The 20,832-nt window shown below is 36.1% G+C and overlaps 1 protein-coding gene across 2 annotated transcripts in view; it reads left to right on the plus strand.

Annotated features, from left to right (window-relative positions):
* The window catches only part of LOC105231372 (otoferlin), a 130,856-nt gene that overhangs the window by 80,423 nt on the left and 29,601 nt on the right, over positions 1 to 20,832 (plus strand). For both annotated transcript variants that reach the window (XM_049455968.1, XM_049455967.1), the window contains exons 6-7: positions 7,509 to 7,701; positions 11,552 to 11,975. In XM_049455968.1, the coding sequence (XP_049311925.1) occupies positions 7,509 to 7,701; positions 11,552 to 11,975 (617 nt within the window). The remainder of the gene's footprint in view (positions 1 to 7,508; positions 7,702 to 11,551; positions 11,976 to 20,832) is intronic.

Consider the following 20,832-nt stretch of genomic DNA (forward strand, 5'->3'; position numbering starts at 1 on the left):
AAATTTCGAACAGCATAGTTTTTTTTTCTAATAGCGATCCAACATGAGAGCATGTTTATGCCATAAATAAACTTCTCATTAAATTCAATTTATAGATTCATTTCCCAAATAATAGAGGAAAATTGTCCAATTATCGACAACAACAATAGTTACGAGGTTTGGCAATTAAGTAATGAAACTGATTTAATTGCCGCGCTTGTGGTAAACCTGTGACCTTGAAATTCCCTTTTTCTTTTTCCGGCATCCCTCCCCTCTCCATTGATATATGACCTAGCTAATTTAGTTCGCCTGTTGCGTCAAGTGGAGTGACGTGTGTTTGTAGTGTTCGTTACGAAAATGGAAAAACGAAATCAAGAGCAACGTGTCGCGAAAAAATTTTGCGCCAGAAAAAAGCTCGCATGAGCAAGTGGAAGGTGAAAACGCTTTTGATAGCCGTGGAATCGTTCCACCGGGGAAAACTGTGAATCAAGTCTACTATTGCCAAGTACTCGAAATATCGCGAAAACGAGTCAACAGGGTGCGCCCAGACATCGCTCGTAACTGGACCCTTCATCACGACAACTCGCCGTGCCACACCGCCCTCAGCGTGTCCCAGTATTTGGCCTTTAAAGGGATCGCCGTGTTGCAACAGCCGCCTTATTCGCCCGACATGTCACCCTGTGGCTTTTTTTTTGTTTCCTAAATCAAAATCGGTGGTCAAAGGAACCCATTTTGAGTTGATTACATACATCCAGGCGGCCGTGACGAGGATACTCGCAGACATCCCAGTCGAAGCGTTCCAAATATGTTATGAAGCATGGAAAACGCGCTGGAATCGCTGTATACCTGCCCAAGAGGACTATTTTGAAGGAGATGGCAGAGTTGTAGAATAATTTTCAAACATACGGTTTTTATGGAATCAGTCTCATTACTTAATTGTCATACCTCGTATGCTTACTTGTAATACTTCCCGAAAGTATCTAAAAATAAGTATGGTCGCACACAGCTTTATATTAAAGCCGGTTCACACCACTATCATGATGAAACTTGGCACGTGGGTTCCTTCGTACAAAAAAATTACGAGTTCGTAGATGGGCGTAATCGGGCGCCTGTCACGCTCACAAATCGCCATTAACCGGCCTTGAGCAAAAAATTCCGAAAAAGTAGCCGTAGCCCCGCCCTCTAATGAGTTCAATGTACATATCTCTAAGCTGCTTAAGCTACAACAATCAAATTTACTGAGTACAAATCTTATAAGAACTTCTACCGATAATGTGAAAATGGATGAAATGAGAAGGTAACCCATCAATCAATAACTAAATATGCTAGAGAAATTAAATTTTACCACCGAGATGGTATGAGAAAGTTTTACAGGAGTCGGTGTGAAAATTGGACGACCGCCAACTTTTTGGTGAAATCTCTTATCTCGAGACCCGACCCAATGATTGCGACAAAATTTAGCACGTAGCATTCTTATTTCTCACAATGAAAATTAATGAAATCGGACAATAACCTTGCCTACTTCCTATATTCTCAATTTAACATTCCACTTGATTCATCCAGTTTCCAGTTCACAAATCAAGAAGCAATTATATAACGAGATAAAACTTTGCACGAATAATGCCTTTAGTGTGTACTATCTTAAGACAAAAAATTGTCGAAATTCAATAAAGACTGTTCAAGCCCCTAGGTACCGAATACTTAGACCCCGTACCTATAGTTGACTTTTGATGGAAAATGTCAGTTAATGTGTGATATATGTATATAACTCAAATTAAGGGACAATCCTTCTCTTATAGTGGTATACATATCAAGGATGAGTTGAATCGGACCAATACTTCGCTTAGCCTCCATATTCTTAATACAAAAATTTTCGAACTTCGGGGTGACCTTGTACCGTATATATCGGCCAATATGTAAGTTATGCCAATGAAAATAATAGAGCGTGTTTTACTCATAACAGTGTATCTTTGTGCCAAGAAAAGATATATTTGAGCGAAAACTTGGCCTAGCCCCTTTATAACTAATTTCAAAAAAAAAAACTGATGTCATAACCTTTCCCGCCGCCTTTTTCGTTTTTCCACGCCGGTTCATCAGGTTCATCATGTGCAGTCCACTAGAATGCCTGTCGATTTGACTCCAGTGGGAAATGATGAAGCTATGTTTCTATTGTCACACACCGTCGAAAAAATTCGGTTTTATTACGATTAAAGAGCACTCAAACACTTCTCAGAATCAGTTATTCGTTGTTTTTGTTGGATTATGAACTTGTGAAGCACCCACTTGGCATAGAGCTTTCGCCTCTTTAGGGCGTCAGTCTCTTCTTTGCTCATTTCGCATCTTTCATACTAGCAAAGGAGGTTAACGGTGGATTTCCCTCGTGCAGAGCCCAAATTCAACAGTATTTTCCCCAAAAATCAATGCTTTATTAACACACGAAATGCTTTCATGATAATTTTTTTGGAAACTAACACAAGTTGCTTCACAAAAATGCAATATCTCATTAACTAATAGTTATAATCCAACTAATAGAAATCATCTAGATTAGTAGTAGTATAATCTATGTATCAGCCATAGTGAAACGTGGACGGGTCCTCTAGTATTTATATAAAAAGTAAACAAATTTAGTAAGGGAATATGCTTTGTTCAAAAGTCGATTTTCCTTTTTTTTAAGTTTGTTTAACAATTTATATTCAAATGAAAAACAAAGGGTATATAAATACAAATTTCGCTCGCTGTGTGTATATTAGCTATTTAATTCAGCTTGCTTCCAACATTTCTTGGCTATGAATAGCCGAACTTCTTGTTTATTCTAATTTTTAATGCAGTCAGTAAAAGAGAAATCAAAAGCAAAGCAAGCAAATTATACTAAAGTAATTTTCATAAGTGTGTGCCTTGCTGCAACATCGCTAAGTTATGCATTAGAGATATAAGTGACCGTTATTGCCACAACAGTGTTATCTAATCCGGCATTATATGATACATAAGTGAATCAGCGGAATCTAAAGCTATCTGCAGAAGTTTCACACTCTACTATTTCCGCCATTTTTTTGTGAAACCCAAGTAAGCGAGAAGTAACTTCAATAGAACTGTGTGGGTGTGTGTTAGTAATAGAAAAAAAACAGCATTTCCTGGTGAAAAAGCACTGATGGATTACTTCTAACATCACAGCAGGTTGTTAGCAATTGCTGATGGCAACACGGATGAGAGTAATGAAAAGGAATGGCAGCAAATTATGATAGCAGAAGCAGGAGTGATTACTAAAAGACGTCGTTGCGAATAATCAACGTCAATTTAAAGCTAAAAAATACACCCACACCTCTAGTAATTGATTGTTGAAGGCCGATAAATTTGCAGAGAAATATTTTTGTTTTTTTATTGTACATGCATATGAGGTTGAGTTAATCAAATCAATTAGCTACACGTGCGTATCGAACTAGACAGGCTGAAAAATGCGTGTCCTTTTAAAAGAAACAAATTAGATGTGGCGTTGTCTTGAGGAAAAAATATTTATGACTGATACTGTTCAAATAAATTTTGGCTTCAGCATTTTTTTCCGAGACGCTCACATGTTACTGAAAAGCTTCCGTTGGCTGTCATGGCGTATAAGTAATATTTGATCACAATTCTACAAATACAGTAAACGCTTCTTGCTGTCTTTAACTGTTTGCTTACTCATTTGAAAAAGTGGTTCGCCATAATTGCCAGCAATGAAATATCGCTTTAAGGGCTATTAAACATCTTTCCCGCCTTGTATGCTGTCCATCTCTAAAATCTGTTTGTCTGCTTGTGCTTTGAAGTTTTTAAAATATGCGTCGCTTTGGCATTTGCTGCCATTTGTTTTCCATGTCCAACTACTTATGTTGCCCCACGCATGTCGCGTCCATGTCAATGACAGCTATTGCATTCCAACTACAAAAGCAAATTTATGTGTACATACAAACATATATCAGTATATACATATATATATATATATATATATATATATACAATGTACATATATGCATGGAGCTCAACGCATGTACATATCCATTTTACATTTTCACTCGCAATTTACGAGCAGCCTTTTAACATATATTTTATAGTTTACGCCATTTTTGCTCTTTGTTTTGATTATCCTTCGCCAATATTTGCAAATACTTTTCTCCGCTCCCTCGTTGGACTGGGGAGCAAAGCACGTAGTACGTGAAACAGATGATGTACATATACGAGTATAATGTGTAAGACTTCGGCAGCAGCACATGTTGCACGTAACTGTGCTGTGCGGATGCCTCGTCACTTCCTGCTGAGCGCAATTAAAACGGGAAAAGGCATGCAGTTAAGAGCGATATTACTTAGGAGAGACTTTTTATGCTCTTTTACATTATCTACTATCATTTGGGGTTACATTTGCACACATATATACATACTTGTGTCGGCGGCGGCCAGTAAACAACATTTAAGCTATACTCAGATAAAACAACTATGCAAATAAAATTTTCTTAATTTGAAATTAATTCAAGCATAACGGGTATATAACTTATATACCTCAAGAAAAAGAAAATCCACAGAAATAATAGTATATATAGATATACACCGAACCGTTAAAAAATTATTTTTAATTCATTTTTAAATGGCTTTTTAATTTTGTTTTAAATTTTTTGATATTTTGTTTTTTATTTGAGATTATTTATTTTCTTATTAGATTTATACTTTTTTAATTTTCCCTATTTTTTTTTTAATTTTTTTTTTAATCATTTCTACATTTTTGTTTTATTATTTTTGAGATTTTTATTTCTAAAATTCGGTTTTAAATTTTTATTTATTTTTTTATTAGATCATTTATTTCTTGTATTAATTTTTATTTGCTTTTTAATTATTTTTAATTTTCTTAAAATTGTTTATTATTAATATTATTATTAATATTTTTTTTGGTTCTTAAGTTTTTGGAGATTTTTATTGTTTCTTTTACTTAATAATCCATATAACTTTACTTTCACAAAAGTTCTCAAAAGATTCGGTCATTGATCAATAGCAAGCACATTCTCTGCTGTTATTGGCGTCACTGTTCGAAATAAAAATTGTTGAGACCCTCAAAATTTCTTTCGAGGTATCCGACAGGCCATGTTCTTCAATTCTGACCAAAAGCTTTAGTGAAATGGATTCAGATTTGGACTTCAAGACGGCCAGTCATCTGCTGCTATGAAATCAATAATATTGTTTTTAAGCCACTTCTGAGCGAATTTGCTCTGTTTGCTGAAGAAGCCGCTTGCCTCTGTTGAGCCTAATTTCCTCAAGCGTGTTGTCAAAAGACGACTAGTTGATCGACAATAAGCTTTCATATGGATACCATATCGAATTTGGAATTAAAGTCCATTGAAGTAGATATCATGCTTCTCAGTGTATGGAAGCTGGGAAAAGGTTATAAATGAGTTCCTGTATATTTGAAACCAACCTTTATTTTCGTATGGGAAAATTTCTGTTATAACTTTTTAATGATATCAATCGATATATAGGTCAAAATTATTGTTCATGGGAATCGATAAAAAATTAATCCAATTTAATGCAGTCTATTTATATACAACTCTGGATGCCTTCATCACGATAATGCACGATGTCATACTCTTCGAGATTTTTTACAAAAAACTCGACTCATATTATTCCGCAAACACCGTATTTTCTTCACAAGGCTTCGTCCTATTCCGGCTATTCAACAAACTCAAAAGACCAATGCGGTGTCGCCGCTTCGAAACGATTGAGGAGATAAAAGCCGAATGGAGAAGGTCTTCAAGGTTAGAACGGAAAAAGAGTATTCGACTTTTTCGAAATATGGTAAAGGCGTTGGCAAAGAGCGTTTCATCAGAAAACGATTTTAAGGTAGATACATTTTATGTAGTATCTCATATATTGACTAACATATGTACATATGAGTTGTAAAGCCGACGGAAGATTAGAGAGTCTCATTTTTGGAAGAAGCTGTAAACTGAAATTGGCTCTCCTTTGAGAATTATTTACCATATGTTCACACAAATAGTTAAGATTTAATTAAATATTGTATAGTTAAATAATCTGAGGGTTCGAAACTATTTCAAATGGCCTCAAAGGAATTTTATATAAAACAATATTTCTTGCGAAGATTTAATATCACAGCAGTAACTGGTCAATTATTTGCTGTTTCAGTAAACTATTTTAGAAAAAAATGTATGACATGTATCCTCAAGAGGTTTAATGAGTTTGACTTAAAGCCCATTTTTTCATTGTATTACAAAGAACCAAATTATGACAAAACTATCATTATTTTGTGAAAAAGAGTAAGAGATCATAAGAACATATTATTCAATAATTTTTAACATGAAACTTAAGTAAATTAAAACAAGACTGCAAGCGATTATAAATAATGGAATAAACTGCAGAAAGCATTCTTCATATGGTTACTTAGAGAGCACAATAGACTATGGCCCGCAGTGCAAGCCTCAAAATTTTATTTAATCCAATAGTTACTTAGAATATTACGAAGTTTTCTGGCAAAACTTTTACACTCGGTTGAAGACGCCATAAATATAAATTGTGACAAAAAAGTACCCAGAAATTGTTATTGTTCGAAGGCATAGACGGACAACAAATAGTTCTATTTGGCTGAATTGAAGCATTTGAGTGTTTCGAGGTCTGGAATGATCTTTGACGTAACAACAACGGACGACAAAATAAATATTAATGAATAATTAAATATTTTATTTATTTACAATTTCCGGTATCTTTTTTGTCTCAATATATTATGCCTATTTCACTAAACTGATATCTCGAACCCGTGCGCAGACTTCCGCACGAATTTACGCTGGCCTATTACACCGGCTTTATTATCTCGTGGTCATTATCTTCTGAGATTACGTTTAACATTAACGCGCCCTTTTGCCAGGACTTCAATGGCGCTCTCTATTAGCTCTATTTGTACATCTACAAGTATATGTACACAGCTAGTTCGTGCCATGCAGCTTCGCTTAACCTGTTGCAAATGGCCTTACAAATGCTTAACTTACACACGTGGTCGAAGCCAAGGGCTGCTCTACGATGTTAATATTTATATGTTTGCAAGTAGCTGGCTTACCAAGGAGAAAGCTGACGGCTGACGGCGGACGACTTCGCGCAAAGTTGATATTTACCTTCGGAAGTCAAGGTGGCCGGCACAGCTGTTCTACGATATGTATTCGCACAACTAGCTGCCGGGTGGCCAAGCAGTCGTGACAACTAACTTCAGCTGGGCTCGGGTTTGCAGACATAATGTGAAAAGGTGGTGTCAACAGCCACCACCGCTACATTACTGCGCCACCTTTCCATATCTTTAACTTCAGCTACATACATACTCTTGTTCAATGGAAAATGCGCGCCAAATGTAAGGCCGCTTCGTGCGCCCACGTAGCCAGCTACAACGTTCGTTTGTTTTGCTACTACTACAACGACGTCTACTGTATTTTAACTCTCTTAGTTTCATTGTACTTGCGCTCTTTGTTATGAACTCTCCACAAATATACGCTATATTTTTACATTCGCAGGCACTTGTTGTGTTCGAAGCGAGATACACATCGCCCGACGATGCTGCTGGCAATTTTGAGCCGACCAATCTGGTGCGACCCATACAGGAGCAGCACAACATTAGCTGCAGCAGCCAAAGCTTGGACGATGATCAACAGATGCTTCTCGACATCGAGCAGAACATAGCTAATCTGGAGCGTAGTCTGAATCGAGGTAAAGTGAAAATTCGAATTTTGAGTGTTTAAATGTTGAAAATCGGTTGAGAAATTCTGAGAAAATTGTGTCGTTTAACGGGATTTAATTTTTTTAAATTAAATACACACATGTTAAAGCAGTCGCGGATTAAAGCTTCTGCAATAATGAAGCATTGCAGGCAGCAATCAGTTTTTTGCCTTAATTTGTTGCAAGTGCTAACGGGTTTGAGCTCAAAAACAACGAAAACGGTGTAATAGTGTGGTTTTCATGCAGATATTGTGTTAAGTGTAAAACTACAATATTCGAATGCGCGAGAAAAATCAAGTACAACAAAAGCAAAAAATTTTAATAGCAGTATTTTCAACATAAAAGTGTTCTACAACGGTGAAGTTAAATTTTTTTCCTCTTGAACATGAAATAATAATGATTTTTGACGCGATTTCTTTTTATTCAAAAATTATTTTGGAATTCAAAATATAATCAAAACTTATTTCAATGGGTGTAAAAAAGTATATATTTCTAAAAAAATGTTTTTTTTTTTCATTGTGCTAAAAAACAGCTTTAATGTAATTTTTGACTAAAAAAAATATTAAAAAGGAACAGTCTGATATACAAGTATATGACGCAGAAATAGAAAATTTGTGTTTTTATGGACAACACAAATGTGTCAAAAATTTAAAATTTCATTTTTATTTTTTTTTTCATAACACATAATTGAAAAAACAAATTTGAACCAAATATATGTAAAATACAATATTCGCCTATTAAGCTAGTGCTACAAACACACATATAATACATAACGGCATACTCAATACACAAAAGTATTTGCGAAACTCGAAAGGGTTTCACGTAACAACCTTTTCAAGGCAACCGAAAACTTCGCAAATTTAAGTACCGTTTAATAAAGCAAGCTTCAGGCCATAAGCCAGCAATCATTTATGCTTCAGCTACACGGAAATGAATAATTGATGAATAAACATGGAAAAAAAAGTTTCGTCGAAAACAATTCATTTCTTCAGAGGCGAAAGACTTCATTCAACACAAAGCGCACAATGGCATGTAAATCATCATTGCATATTAAATTATAAAAGTGAAACGCACAATTTTTCAGCTAATGGCCACACATTTTTACAACACAAAAACGGTTTTGCATATTTTAAAGAAAAAAGGAAGCGCAAACAAAGCTAAGCAGCTGACTGTAGTAAGTTTCTAGTATTTCTACGAAAGCAGAGCGAGAAAACCAGAGTTTTAACTGTTTTGTGCAAAGTGTTTGACTTTAAAAGCCGTTTCACTTTCATGCTTGCTTCGTGTCCGGTTCAGTACACAACGAAGTTAGGATTAGTAGCAATAGTAGAACAAAAGTACTTAGTCTAAGAGCAAAATAATTTCTGATAATTGAAGATTAGACTGTACTTTGTACGTAAAATTATGAAGTTAAAGTGATAAATTCGGTAAAAGGTATTTCGTAACAGTAAAACTTCGGAAGCGGTAATAAACTAATTGGGTTTAATTTAGTTTCGTCTTGTATCAAGCTCTGTGTTCCCTATGATAGGCAGTAGCATAGTAAAAGGGTTATATACAGTTAGGAGTCCGAAAAAAGCGAAATTCCAAAAAAAATTCTGAGAAAACTGGATCTTTTGAATTTAAAAAACCAAAGAGATTTCATTAAAGTAATGTAAAATCCAGTAAAGTAAATCGAAGGAATAAGCAAAATAAATATTTTTGACAAAATAGCGGAATCTCAAAAACAAAAATAGATTTTAGCCTAAAATTTCGGCGTTAAATTGTTTATAAAAAATAATATTTAAAAACAAAAATCTTTGTTTAATTATTGAAATATATATTTAAGAAGTTCATGTTAAAATTTGTGACCAATCGGTTAAGCCGTTTTCGAGTAATGTTAGTCACCGACTTTGGAAACACTATTTTGAGAAAAGCGCGTTTAAAGTTTGGAATGCGCTTTCAGAGTGGCTTGTTCAAATTTTAATTGTAACTTCGAAAATATTCACCGGAACAATATGCTATTTTCTTTATGTATTTCTATATATATGTAAATTATGAAAATAAAATAAACAAGTAAGGAAGGGCTAAGTTCGGGTGTAACCGAACATTTTATACTCTCGCATGATAAAGTGATAATCGAGAGTTCATTATCCGTCATTTACCTATCATCATTGGTTCCTAATGTATATATTATACAGAGAAGGCATCAGATAGAATTCAAAATAGCGTTATATTGGAAAAAGGCGTGGTTGCAAACCGATTTCACCCATATTCCGTACATGTTATCAGGGTGTTAAGAAAATATTATATACCGAATTTCATTGAAATCGGTCGAGTAGTTCCTGAGATATGGTTTTTGGTCCATAAGTGGGCTACGCCACGCCCATTTTCAATTTTTAAGAAAAATCTGGGTGCAACTTCCTCCTGCCATTTCTTCCGTAAAATTTAGTGTTTCTGACGTTTTTTGTTAGTCGGTTAACGCACTTTTAGTGATTTTCAACATAACCTTTGTATGGGAGGTGGGCGTGGTTATTATCCGATTTCTTCCATTTTTGAACTGTATATGGAAATACCTGAAGGAAATGACTCTGTAGAGTTTGGTTGACATAGCTATAGTAGTTTCCGAGATATATACAAAAAACTTAGTAGGGGGCGGGGCCACGCCCACTTTTCCAAAAAAATTACGTCCAAATATGCCCCTCCCTAATGCGATCCTTTGTGCTAAATTTCACTTTAATATCTTTATTTATGGCTTAGTTATGACACTTTATAGGTTTTCGGTTTCCGCCATTTTGTGGGCGTGGCAGTGGACCGATTTTGCCCATCTTCGAACTTAACCTTCTTATGGAGCCAAGAAATACGTGTACCAAGTTTCATCATGATATCTCAATTTTTACTCAAGTTACAGCTTGCACGGACGGACGGACAGACGGACGGACGGACAGACAGACATCCGGATTTCAATTCTACTCGTCACCCTGATCACTTTGGTATATATAACCCTATATCTGACTCTTTTAGTTTTAGGACTTACAAACAACCGTTATGTGAACAAAACTATAATACTCTCTTTAACAACTTTGTTGCGAGAGTTTAAAAATATAATTTTTTTGTAAACTCTAACTGTATATAATCCCTAAACGAATAAAAAGAGTACTGACACAATAAAATAATTCCGTTAGGGTATTTTACCATAATGTTACAAAATAATCCACGAACCTATAAAGACCTAATTAAAAAAATCTTAAAAACTTATTTCCCATGATAACCATTTCTTGCGATAAAAATATACTGAAATTTGTGTTAACTTTAAAGCTTTAATATAAAAAGTACAAACGAAGCTCGTGGTAGTCTATAAATTTGAAACGGAAAGTAGTCCGCACGTATTATACCACTCGAAGAGTATGTCCGTGGGAACTGCTTACAAAATTTCGGACCTTAAAATAATATATTTCTATCTTAAAACTACTATTTCAAAGGCGAATAAGTTGTGAAAATTTCATTTAAGTATTTTTTAATGGAATAATGCTTTCGGTAAATGTGTAAATGTTGTCGAAAGAGACTTTTAAAATTAATTATTATTAATTATTATTAATTTTAAAATTTTGAATTATTTTGATGTCAAGGAAATGTTAATAAATAATAGAGTGTCTTAAATGGCTTAAAATAAATTTTCATTTACTACAGATGTAGTGAAACTAAGCGCGTTACAATGATTGTGTCCGTAAAATATTAGAAAATGTGAAATCAAAAATAAACTAGCATCCCCATCCACTCAACATATGTTGACACAAACTGAAACAAAACAACGTAGAAATGCCCCCTCCCACGTCCACGTCTCAGTATACCTCTCGCTTTCCCACAGAACCGGGCGGTCATGGCACAAGCGGCGCTGGAACCGCCTCCAGCGGCAGCGAATCGCACGGCACACAAAAGAAGCGGCATCTGCTGCGCCGCGTTATGACCGCCGCCCAACACAGCACGACAAGCGTCACCACAAACCGCCAAAGAATCGAACTGAAATTTGATAAATTCGGCAAATCACCTACAACGGGCCGCAGCGGCAGCATCACCACACTACTCACTACCACACCCAACTCGAATGCCCACACCAACACCGCCACAGACAGCAAAAGCGCTAGCGCACTGGCCGCCGCTATGCGCGCCTCCGAAAGTCCACCGTGCAAGGAGAAGAAACTCAGTATGCGCACCGTGCGGAACATTATGCGTCTGGGCCGCAGCAGACAGACGTCGCAGTCGCGTGACAGCAGCACCGAGGATGAGGGCAGGTAAGTGGTATTACACACCGCAGGCACAAAACAACAATTTTATCTTTTTTATTAACAACACACACATACATTTATGTCTATGGCTATGTTGATATGTATCAAGTACTTATGCGCTGCCGCAAGGCAGACAAATACGCCTTAACAACAGACCGCAAATTCATAAGAAACGGAAGCACCCAAACATACGCCCTCGGAAAATATTTGTTTTGCGTGTTTTTCCTCTTGAATAGCATCCGGAGGTACATAGCTCGCAAGGAAATAAGTTATAATCAGCAACAAGTGTCCACTTGTTGAGGCGTGCGGTAAGCCACCTGCCTGCGGCTTGTTTTGAGCCAAATGAAAATTGATGCTAAGAGTTGAGGACGCTGTGTATTTCATTTTAATGTTTGCAAAATATCCACTGACCACTTGTTGACACTTAACGCTCAAGTTTTTGAATGACCTCACTAGCCTTACGGTAGCTTTCACACACACACACAAACACACACAGATGCATAGCATATGAAAGCTCAAACTGACGAATGTGACATTTAAAATGTAACAAGAACTCAACAGGTCAGCAAGGAATACTGGAAATATGCAGCGCTATGACTCCTCGTCATTACAATCAATTTTGCTTGCCACAGTAGTGTCTAAAACATTGAATTTCCAGGCGCTGTCGAAACCTTGATTATCGAATGACTTTGTGTGGTGGCTTTCAGCTCTAGGCTGCATCCAACAACCCACACATACTGTGTTGACCTTTAACGGCATGCTGAGTTGTTGGAAAAATTTTACATTTTCATTTCATAATCCATGATACTTGTGCGCTTTGAAGGGTAACTGAAAACTTCTACCTACTCATACACTCGTCTACCTATATGTGTATGTGTGTGTATGTAAGTGCCTATGAAGTTTCGAGTTGCACATTGCTCGCCTGCAGCTAATGCCTGTTTTAATGTGTGGAAAGGAAAAATTGTATATTTTCATATTTTGATACTTTTTGCGCAATATTGAAGCAATTATGGCAAAACAGAGATTAAAGAGAAAAGTTGGTGCGCAGATATCAAGTTGTAAGCAGCTTCATTGTACTTAAAATTGTTGTTTCTTCCGTAGAAACCATTGTATTTGAAATATTGACTGGAAGGCGGGTATGCAGAATATTTTTAATTTTCAACTGGGAACTTATTGGACAGAATTTTTTCCGCTTAACGAAAATCAATAAATACTTACTAATGAATTGTCTTGGCCAGAACTTACAATATTTTAATTTTCTAATAATTATAACGGCTTTTTCTAACGATTTCGTGCTTCAATCGTTCCAATAACGAGTTCTTTCTTTTTTGAGGTTGTCAATAAAAATTATTCCATGCCCATCCCAACATATAGACGTCCTAACCTTGCCAGCTGACTGTTGCAATTGACCACGCTCTGGAGCGGGTTCATCGCGTCCACTCGAATGATTGTCGATTGGACTTCGGAGTGAAATTCTGAAGCCATGTTTCATCCATTGGCTCATATCGACGTAAAAACTCGAGTTTATTACGCTTGAAACTCTCCAAATACTGCTCCAAATCATCAACTCGTCGTCGGTTTTGGTCAAAGTGAGCTTTCAAGGCGCCTACTTTGCACAGAGCTTTCTGATATCCAAATATTTCTTAATGATATGATCTACACATTCATTTGATATCTTTAGAGTGCCTGCTATCTCGAATAACTCCACTTTAAGGTCATTCAAAATGATTGAGTGGGCTTTTTTGATCTTTTCGTCGGTAACAATCCCTTGTGGGCGTCTACTGCATTCACCGTCTTCGTTGCTCATTTAACCGAAGCTAAACTTAGCATACCATTACTTTTTGGTTGATTTTCCTAGGACAGTGTTCGAAAACTCGTCATCAAACCAAGTTTTTGTTTCAACTGTATTTTCGCCCTTCACAAATCAATATTCTATCAACACGCAAAATTAATTTTTATCCATTTTTTCACGATATTAATACTTGATTTTGGGTAAAAATGATTTAACTTCCAAACTAATTATTCGACAGCTGTCAAATTTATACAGGCGCCTTTTGAATATACGAGGTTTGACAATTAAGTAATGAGACTGATTTTATTGCCGCGCTTGTGGTAAACCTGTGACCTTGAAATTCCCTTTTTCTTTTTCCGGCATCCCTCCCCTCTCCATTGATATATGACCTAGCTAATTTAGTTCGCCTGTTGCGTCAAGTGGAGTGACGTGTGTTTGTAGTGTTCGTTACGAAAATGGAAAAACGAAATCAAGAGTGTACGGAGATAGTGCTCTTAGTCGTGCCCAGGTGTTTCGATGGCCCCTCCACACGCCCCCCGACCGAAAAAAGCTCGCATGAGCAAGTGGAAGGTGAAAATGATGATTATTGCCCTTTTTGATAGCCGTGGAATCGTCCACAAAGATTTCATTCCACCGGGGAAAACTGTGAATCAAGTCTACTATTGCCAAGTGCTCGAAATATTGCAAAACGAGTCAACAGGGTGCGCCCGGACATCGCTCATAACTGGATCCTTCATCACGACAACGCGTCGTGCCACACCGCCCTCAGCATGTCATATTAATTGGCCTCTAAAGGGATCGCCGTGTTGCAACAGCCGCCTTATTCGCCCGACATGCCACCCTGTGATTTTTTTGTTTCCTAAAAGAAAATCGGTGGCCGAAGGATCCCATTTTGAGTTGATTACGGACATCCAGGCGGCCGTGACGAGGGTACTAGCGGACATCCCAGTTGAAGCGTTCCAGAAATGTTACGAAGCATGGAAAACGCGCTAGAATCGCAGTATAGCTGCCCAAGGGGACTAATTTGAAGGGGATGGCAGAGTTGTAGTTGTAGTTTTCAAATATACGGTTTTATGGAATCAGTCTCATTACTTAATTGTCATAACTCTTATTCTCTTGCACGATTTCAACTCGCAGACTTTATGTTTGCATGAAAGGTGCACAAAGATAGCGAACAGAGAAAGGGGGAAATTAAAGTATTTAATATCAAAGGAAAGGTAAATTTTTGTAACGGTCAAAGTGTAGCATATTCTATAATTAGTCTTTGAAGATTGCAAATTGATTCTTTCTTGAATGCGCACATAAAAAAAAATAACTTTTGGATCTGGTAAAATATTTTAATATATACATATGTACATACAAAATGTTATTGCGATTAACTAAAAAGAGTGATTACAATTATTATCATACATAATTACTATATGTGTATATATTTTTGCATAAAATCCTTCGAGGCTTATGATTAATTTGAATACATTTTACCGCAACGAGTTGGACTAGTTTTAGTTCTGTAATAGAAACTTATTTATATAACTTAAACGATTTTTTTAATTGAGGCAAGAAAGCTTAAATAATGCTAATACAAAATAAACTTAAAACATAACTGTAAAAAATATTGCTAATATTGATTATGCAGCTTTTGGCTTAAAAATTGAGTTTAATTTGGTTTTATTAATAATTGATGGAAGTGATTAGTGGAACCCTTATGTGAAATTGACCCGAAATATTTTAAAAATATTGCTAATATGATACTGGAGTGATGAGTTATAACAGTCCAACAAATCGCCGATAAAAGGAAAAAATTATAATACCAAAATTAAATTACGGGAATATACTTTCACTTACTTTTATTAAGATATCTTACATATTGACTGTTATATACGGCATAAAACCGACCAGAGGTATGAAATTCTTATATAATTGTTATTAATTTTCTTATATACATAAGTGGATGGAGATAGGGAATATAGGAGCTCGGAAAGGTCCTTCCCGGTCCTGACTTTTGGTGTTGCCCAACGTTAGTTAGCACAGCCGTAATAGTTTTGCGAGGATACAAAATTCAGCCATAGTGGCGTACAGGCAGCTCCTTTTCGTGCTGTCAAAAGAAGCTTTGAAATCGACGAAGAGGTGGTTCGTGTCTATCATCTTTTTCTCCTCATAAGGCCTAAACAGTTGTAATATAGTATATGAGGTATAAAGTGAAGTATTTTTTTGAAAAATTGCCTTATCATCGTTCACTTTAGGTAAGAGGATGGTTGTTATTAGAAAATACAGTAACATCACTCCACATCACTGAGGTCCACACATATCGTATCCGGGTTCCTGAAAAGTTATAGTCCAAAGATGAAATAAGTTGAGAGCACTATCTGTCCAAAAATTCATTGCTGTTTGATTTGTATGTTGTAAAGTGAAAGAATCAGATCGAGTTTGAAAGTTTGATATATGGGCCTACGGGGGTTTCAATGAATGTTTAGTTATTGCACTCTATAAGTTTAATCGCATTTTATTGATGTGGAGTGTTACAATGGCATCCTACAATGTCGACCTTTCTTGGATGACAAGGTGTTATGTACTTCAATTTTATTTAAGTTATAGCTTTAACGGTCAGTCACCTGGATTTCAATTCGTCTAGTCATTCTGATTATTAATGTGTATACATATATATAACTCATACTTATGGACTATAACTGGTATAAAAATACTTTTTTTTACTCGAAAAACTATTAAAAATATAAAAAGTGCCAATGATGATAAAATTGATTTTAAAAAATTTTAACTCAATCAAATATAAATATTAAAAATAAATTAAGAATATAAATTTAAATAACATTTCGCAAATCAATTTAAAATTTAAATAAATGTAAATAAATTTTTTTAAATAAAAATTATAAGAATTAGAATTTTTTACTCAAATTCTTGCGGTCTACAGAAAGAGATAGAATTCGAATTTTGAAACAAATTTATAAAATTAATCTTATTTATGATATGATATGTTTCAACGCATTTTAATCACAATTTGACCATCACATTTTTGAATTTCCCTCACCTAAACGTCTCCCAATTATCACTCCTTTACGACGAACTCATGTCAACAGTGAGACCCTCATCGGAATACAACAGTTAGTGACAGTTACGGCTAGGAGCTCCCACTTAGTGACTGCGTTCTCCCAAAGGGTTTCTTAGATAACCTAAACTGCTATAAACTCCACTAATTATGTAAAAGTTTTTAATTAGGGCGCCCTAAATCATCCGAATAACCACAAATTTGTATAATGAATGCAAGCCACAAGTTAATGTATAGATGATCAACCACATGGCTTATTATCCCACTCTGTTAACACAGTTTAAACAAACAAACTGCCTTATGTACACACCCATGCCCAACCACAATTGTATACACACCCACGCAAGCTACACAAATTGCGACAAATTGCTCCGCGCTGACCAATTTTATTATGTACACATTTCCGGTTACACCTACCAGACACGTTCAAACAACATTAACAGCACGCCAACCGACATTTCGAGTAACTGTATAAGAATCTCCCAGACAAGGTTATATTAATATGCATGTGTGTGCGTGAAATCGAGCTGTCCGCACGCGTCCATGATCATTGGCATTGCTGTTTTAACAGACGACTCGGTTTTGCAATTTACGAGAATACATATATACGTATATATATATATATACATATATTTTGTCTTTGGGCTGGCTGATGCAGCCACACATATACATTTTTGCAGGCTAATGTACAACAACACCGCAAGTGGGGAGTGCAAATTTGCATTCTCCAATAAGCTCTCAGCAAAAAACGCAGTCGACGCGGCGTATGAGCAACATTAAGGGCAGCCAATGTTTACACACTGCTGAAGTGCATAAATATGCATACATGTAGACATACTCATATGCACGTGAACTAGACTGCATTGAAATGTTTACCATTTTTATATCGAGCACTTTTTATTTACCGTCTGCTAAATTCACGTGTCGACAGCTCCGCCGTTGTGCTACTGCTCCGGCATCGTGTGCGTCTTGCATATCCACATGTATATACAATATACAAAGTATACTATCCTCTTCTCTGCCATTCCACCCGAAGATGTGGAAGGTATTTAGTTTGTTGAAGCTGCCCGCGGGGTTATGTTGATATGCAGTGAATGAAGTACAAAGCTTTGCAAAATATTTACAGAAATAGTATGTTAGTGGAATGCTGCAGTGTGGAATGTTGTTTGAGTGGTTTAAATTCTTCGCAACGGTTGAGAATGTATGCAGCGTTGCTTAACATATTTGTAGCTTGCAACTGACGCATACTCACATATTCATCAAGGGTTTAATTTACTTAAAACAAATATGTTGCAAATTTTAATGCCGGATTTATGATCGAATAAAGTGTACTTTAAGAGAGAAGATTAATCCGATTTGTCAATATTTTCTAATTGATTTCTTCACTGTCTGAAACTTGGTACAGGTCTTCAAATACCTAAAAGTCATAAAGTGGCTTAACTAGTTCTATAACAAAATAAATTGAGATACCACACTGCAAAATGCTTCATTAAATAACAGCTCAAAAGTCATTTGTGCTTAAAATACTGTGTCATTAGTGAAACAAATCAGAATCAAATTTTAATTTAACTTCATGAAAAGGGCTGCAAAGGAATAGATTTGTTTCAGATTTGTTAATTTGTACCATTGACATCGTAACGTTCACTTTTTTTCTCTTTACTCTATGACTGACTTATTTACAAAAATGTTGGTCAAACTCGCTGAAACATTTTAAAATCATATCCTCCTTTCAAAAGTGGATGGAATCGGGCTATTATTTTCCGTAATGCCCATATACCTAATGTGACAATTTCAAACTTCCGGTTTAGTTAACATATATCTCATTTAAGGAGTCAGTAGGGTAATCTTTTTTCGATTTTCTTTTTTTGCATTTTATGTTCCCTTATACCCTTAGAATTAACGTAGAAACCCACTTTACCATTGGTAGGTTTCGAAAAAGGCCCAAAAATAATAATACCGCTCGACGTTCGGAACGCTCTGAGTGCACATCTTTGGATGCTTTTTCAGTACCTCAAACTTTAAACGCGTTTATCTCAAAACACACTTTTTTAAACTGGCGAACATCATTCCGGTCGAACTACTCAAACTATTTGCCTAATTTTTTTTAAGGTTCACAAACAATGTTATGTAAAAAAAAACATGGGGAAAAATAAAAAAACGCAAATTACTTTTTTATTTGTCAACATTTTTTCATGATTCTTATATGGACGATAACCATTCACGTAATTTTTAAGAATAAATTGGATTTTGTGTTTCAGATGATCCACACATGTAAAATCATATCCGTCAGTGAAAAAACGCATCTCATTTACCCAGCCATTTCTCCGACATATGTCATCAAAAAATTCCGAAAAAAATTTGTTTATACACTCCACGATATGTTGAAAAAGCTCTATTGTAGAACAAAAATTTCTATGAAAAAAAGTAAAAAAAAATTGGCCAAATTACCATACTGACCCCTTAATAAGTGAGCCTACGACATGTATTATGAATTAATAAACATCACATATGATTTCAAGATTGATTTATTCATAGTTCCGTCGAATAATAAATTTTTGTAGCACCCAGAATAATATGTCGGATACTCTATAAGCAGAAATTTCGCACATTTCATTTTCTATCCACAAAGCAACTCATCAGACTACTATATGTATGTTAAGCCAATCAAGTACTTGTATGGACAACTACTTTATTTTACACATACCTTTACAAATTTAGCATGGATTGTAGGCCAAGGTATTTTTAGTATTCATGTGTATTAGTTGAGCGCTCCAGATGATCCCGTTTTCGTATAAACAACAGACAAAAATAGGGAGGCGGCTCTATTTACGTTATTCGTTTGCATATACTATTTACATATGTATGTATATCTTTTTTGTGAAAGAAAGTTCCTTTTTAATGGGAGAAAACACACCACCTAAAACGAATATCGGTTAAAACTTCAAAGCCCATTTCTGAGTTATTGAGCACTGAATAATCTTTTACAAACAAACAATAAAATTATTTTAAAAGTTTTTAGTCTGACTTACTATACATTTTTTTTGTAAAATAGTATATCTATCTTTGGCACTACGGTCGGTAAATTCAGTCTCCACGAGGAAACATCCCCAAATGGGTTGAGGCTGATCGACTTCACCGGGGCCCGAAATATGGTTATCTGTAGTACTAGACTCCATCATAAGAAGATACATCAAGCTGCCTGGCTGTCTCCGAATCGAGAAACCACCAACCAGATCGATCATGTTGTGATAGACGGAATACACGTCTCCAGTGTTTTAGATGTGCGTACGTTCCAAGGTCCTAACATCGATTCGGACCACTATCTTGTTGCAATCAAGATTCGCATACACCTCTGTGCAGCAAAAAACGCACGCCAACAAACACAAGGAAGGTTCGACGTCGAGAAGCTGCAATCACAACAGACAGCCGAACGACTTTCTGCTCGACTTGCACTCGTGCTCTCTGAGAGCGCTCGTTAACAACTTGGTATAAGGAAACTGTGGGACGGCATTTCGAGCTCCTTACGTGCAGCTGCAAACGAAACCATTGGTTTTTGGAAAAAGCAAAAGAACAGCTGATACGATGAGGAGTGCTGTGTCGCAGCGGAGAGAAAACAGACTGCCTACCTCACAACGTTACAATCGACCATAACACGTGCGGGATGGGATAGATACCAAGAGTTGAAGAGGGAATCGAGATGCATTTGCAGACAGAAAAATAAAGAGGCCGAAATGCTTGAGTATGAAGAACTTGACAAGCTGGCCGTCAAGGGTAATGCTCGAAAATTCTACGAAAAGATACGGCGACTAACAGAAGGTTTCAAGATCATTGCATACTCTTGTAGAACCCCTAAAGGTGATCTAGCCACCGATGCCCAGAGCATACTTAGATTTTGGAGGGAACACTTCTCCAGCCTGCTGAATGGCAGTGAACAAATAACACCAGGAGAAGGCGAACCCGATTCCCCAATCGATGACGATGGAGCAGACGTTTCATTACCCGACCAT

Source organism: Bactrocera dorsalis, chromosome 4 (assembly GCF_023373825.1).
Source record: "Bactrocera dorsalis isolate Fly_Bdor chromosome 4, ASM2337382v1, whole genome shotgun sequence".
Classification (NCBI taxonomy): Eukaryota; Metazoa; Arthropoda; class Insecta; order Diptera; family Tephritidae; genus Bactrocera; species Bactrocera dorsalis.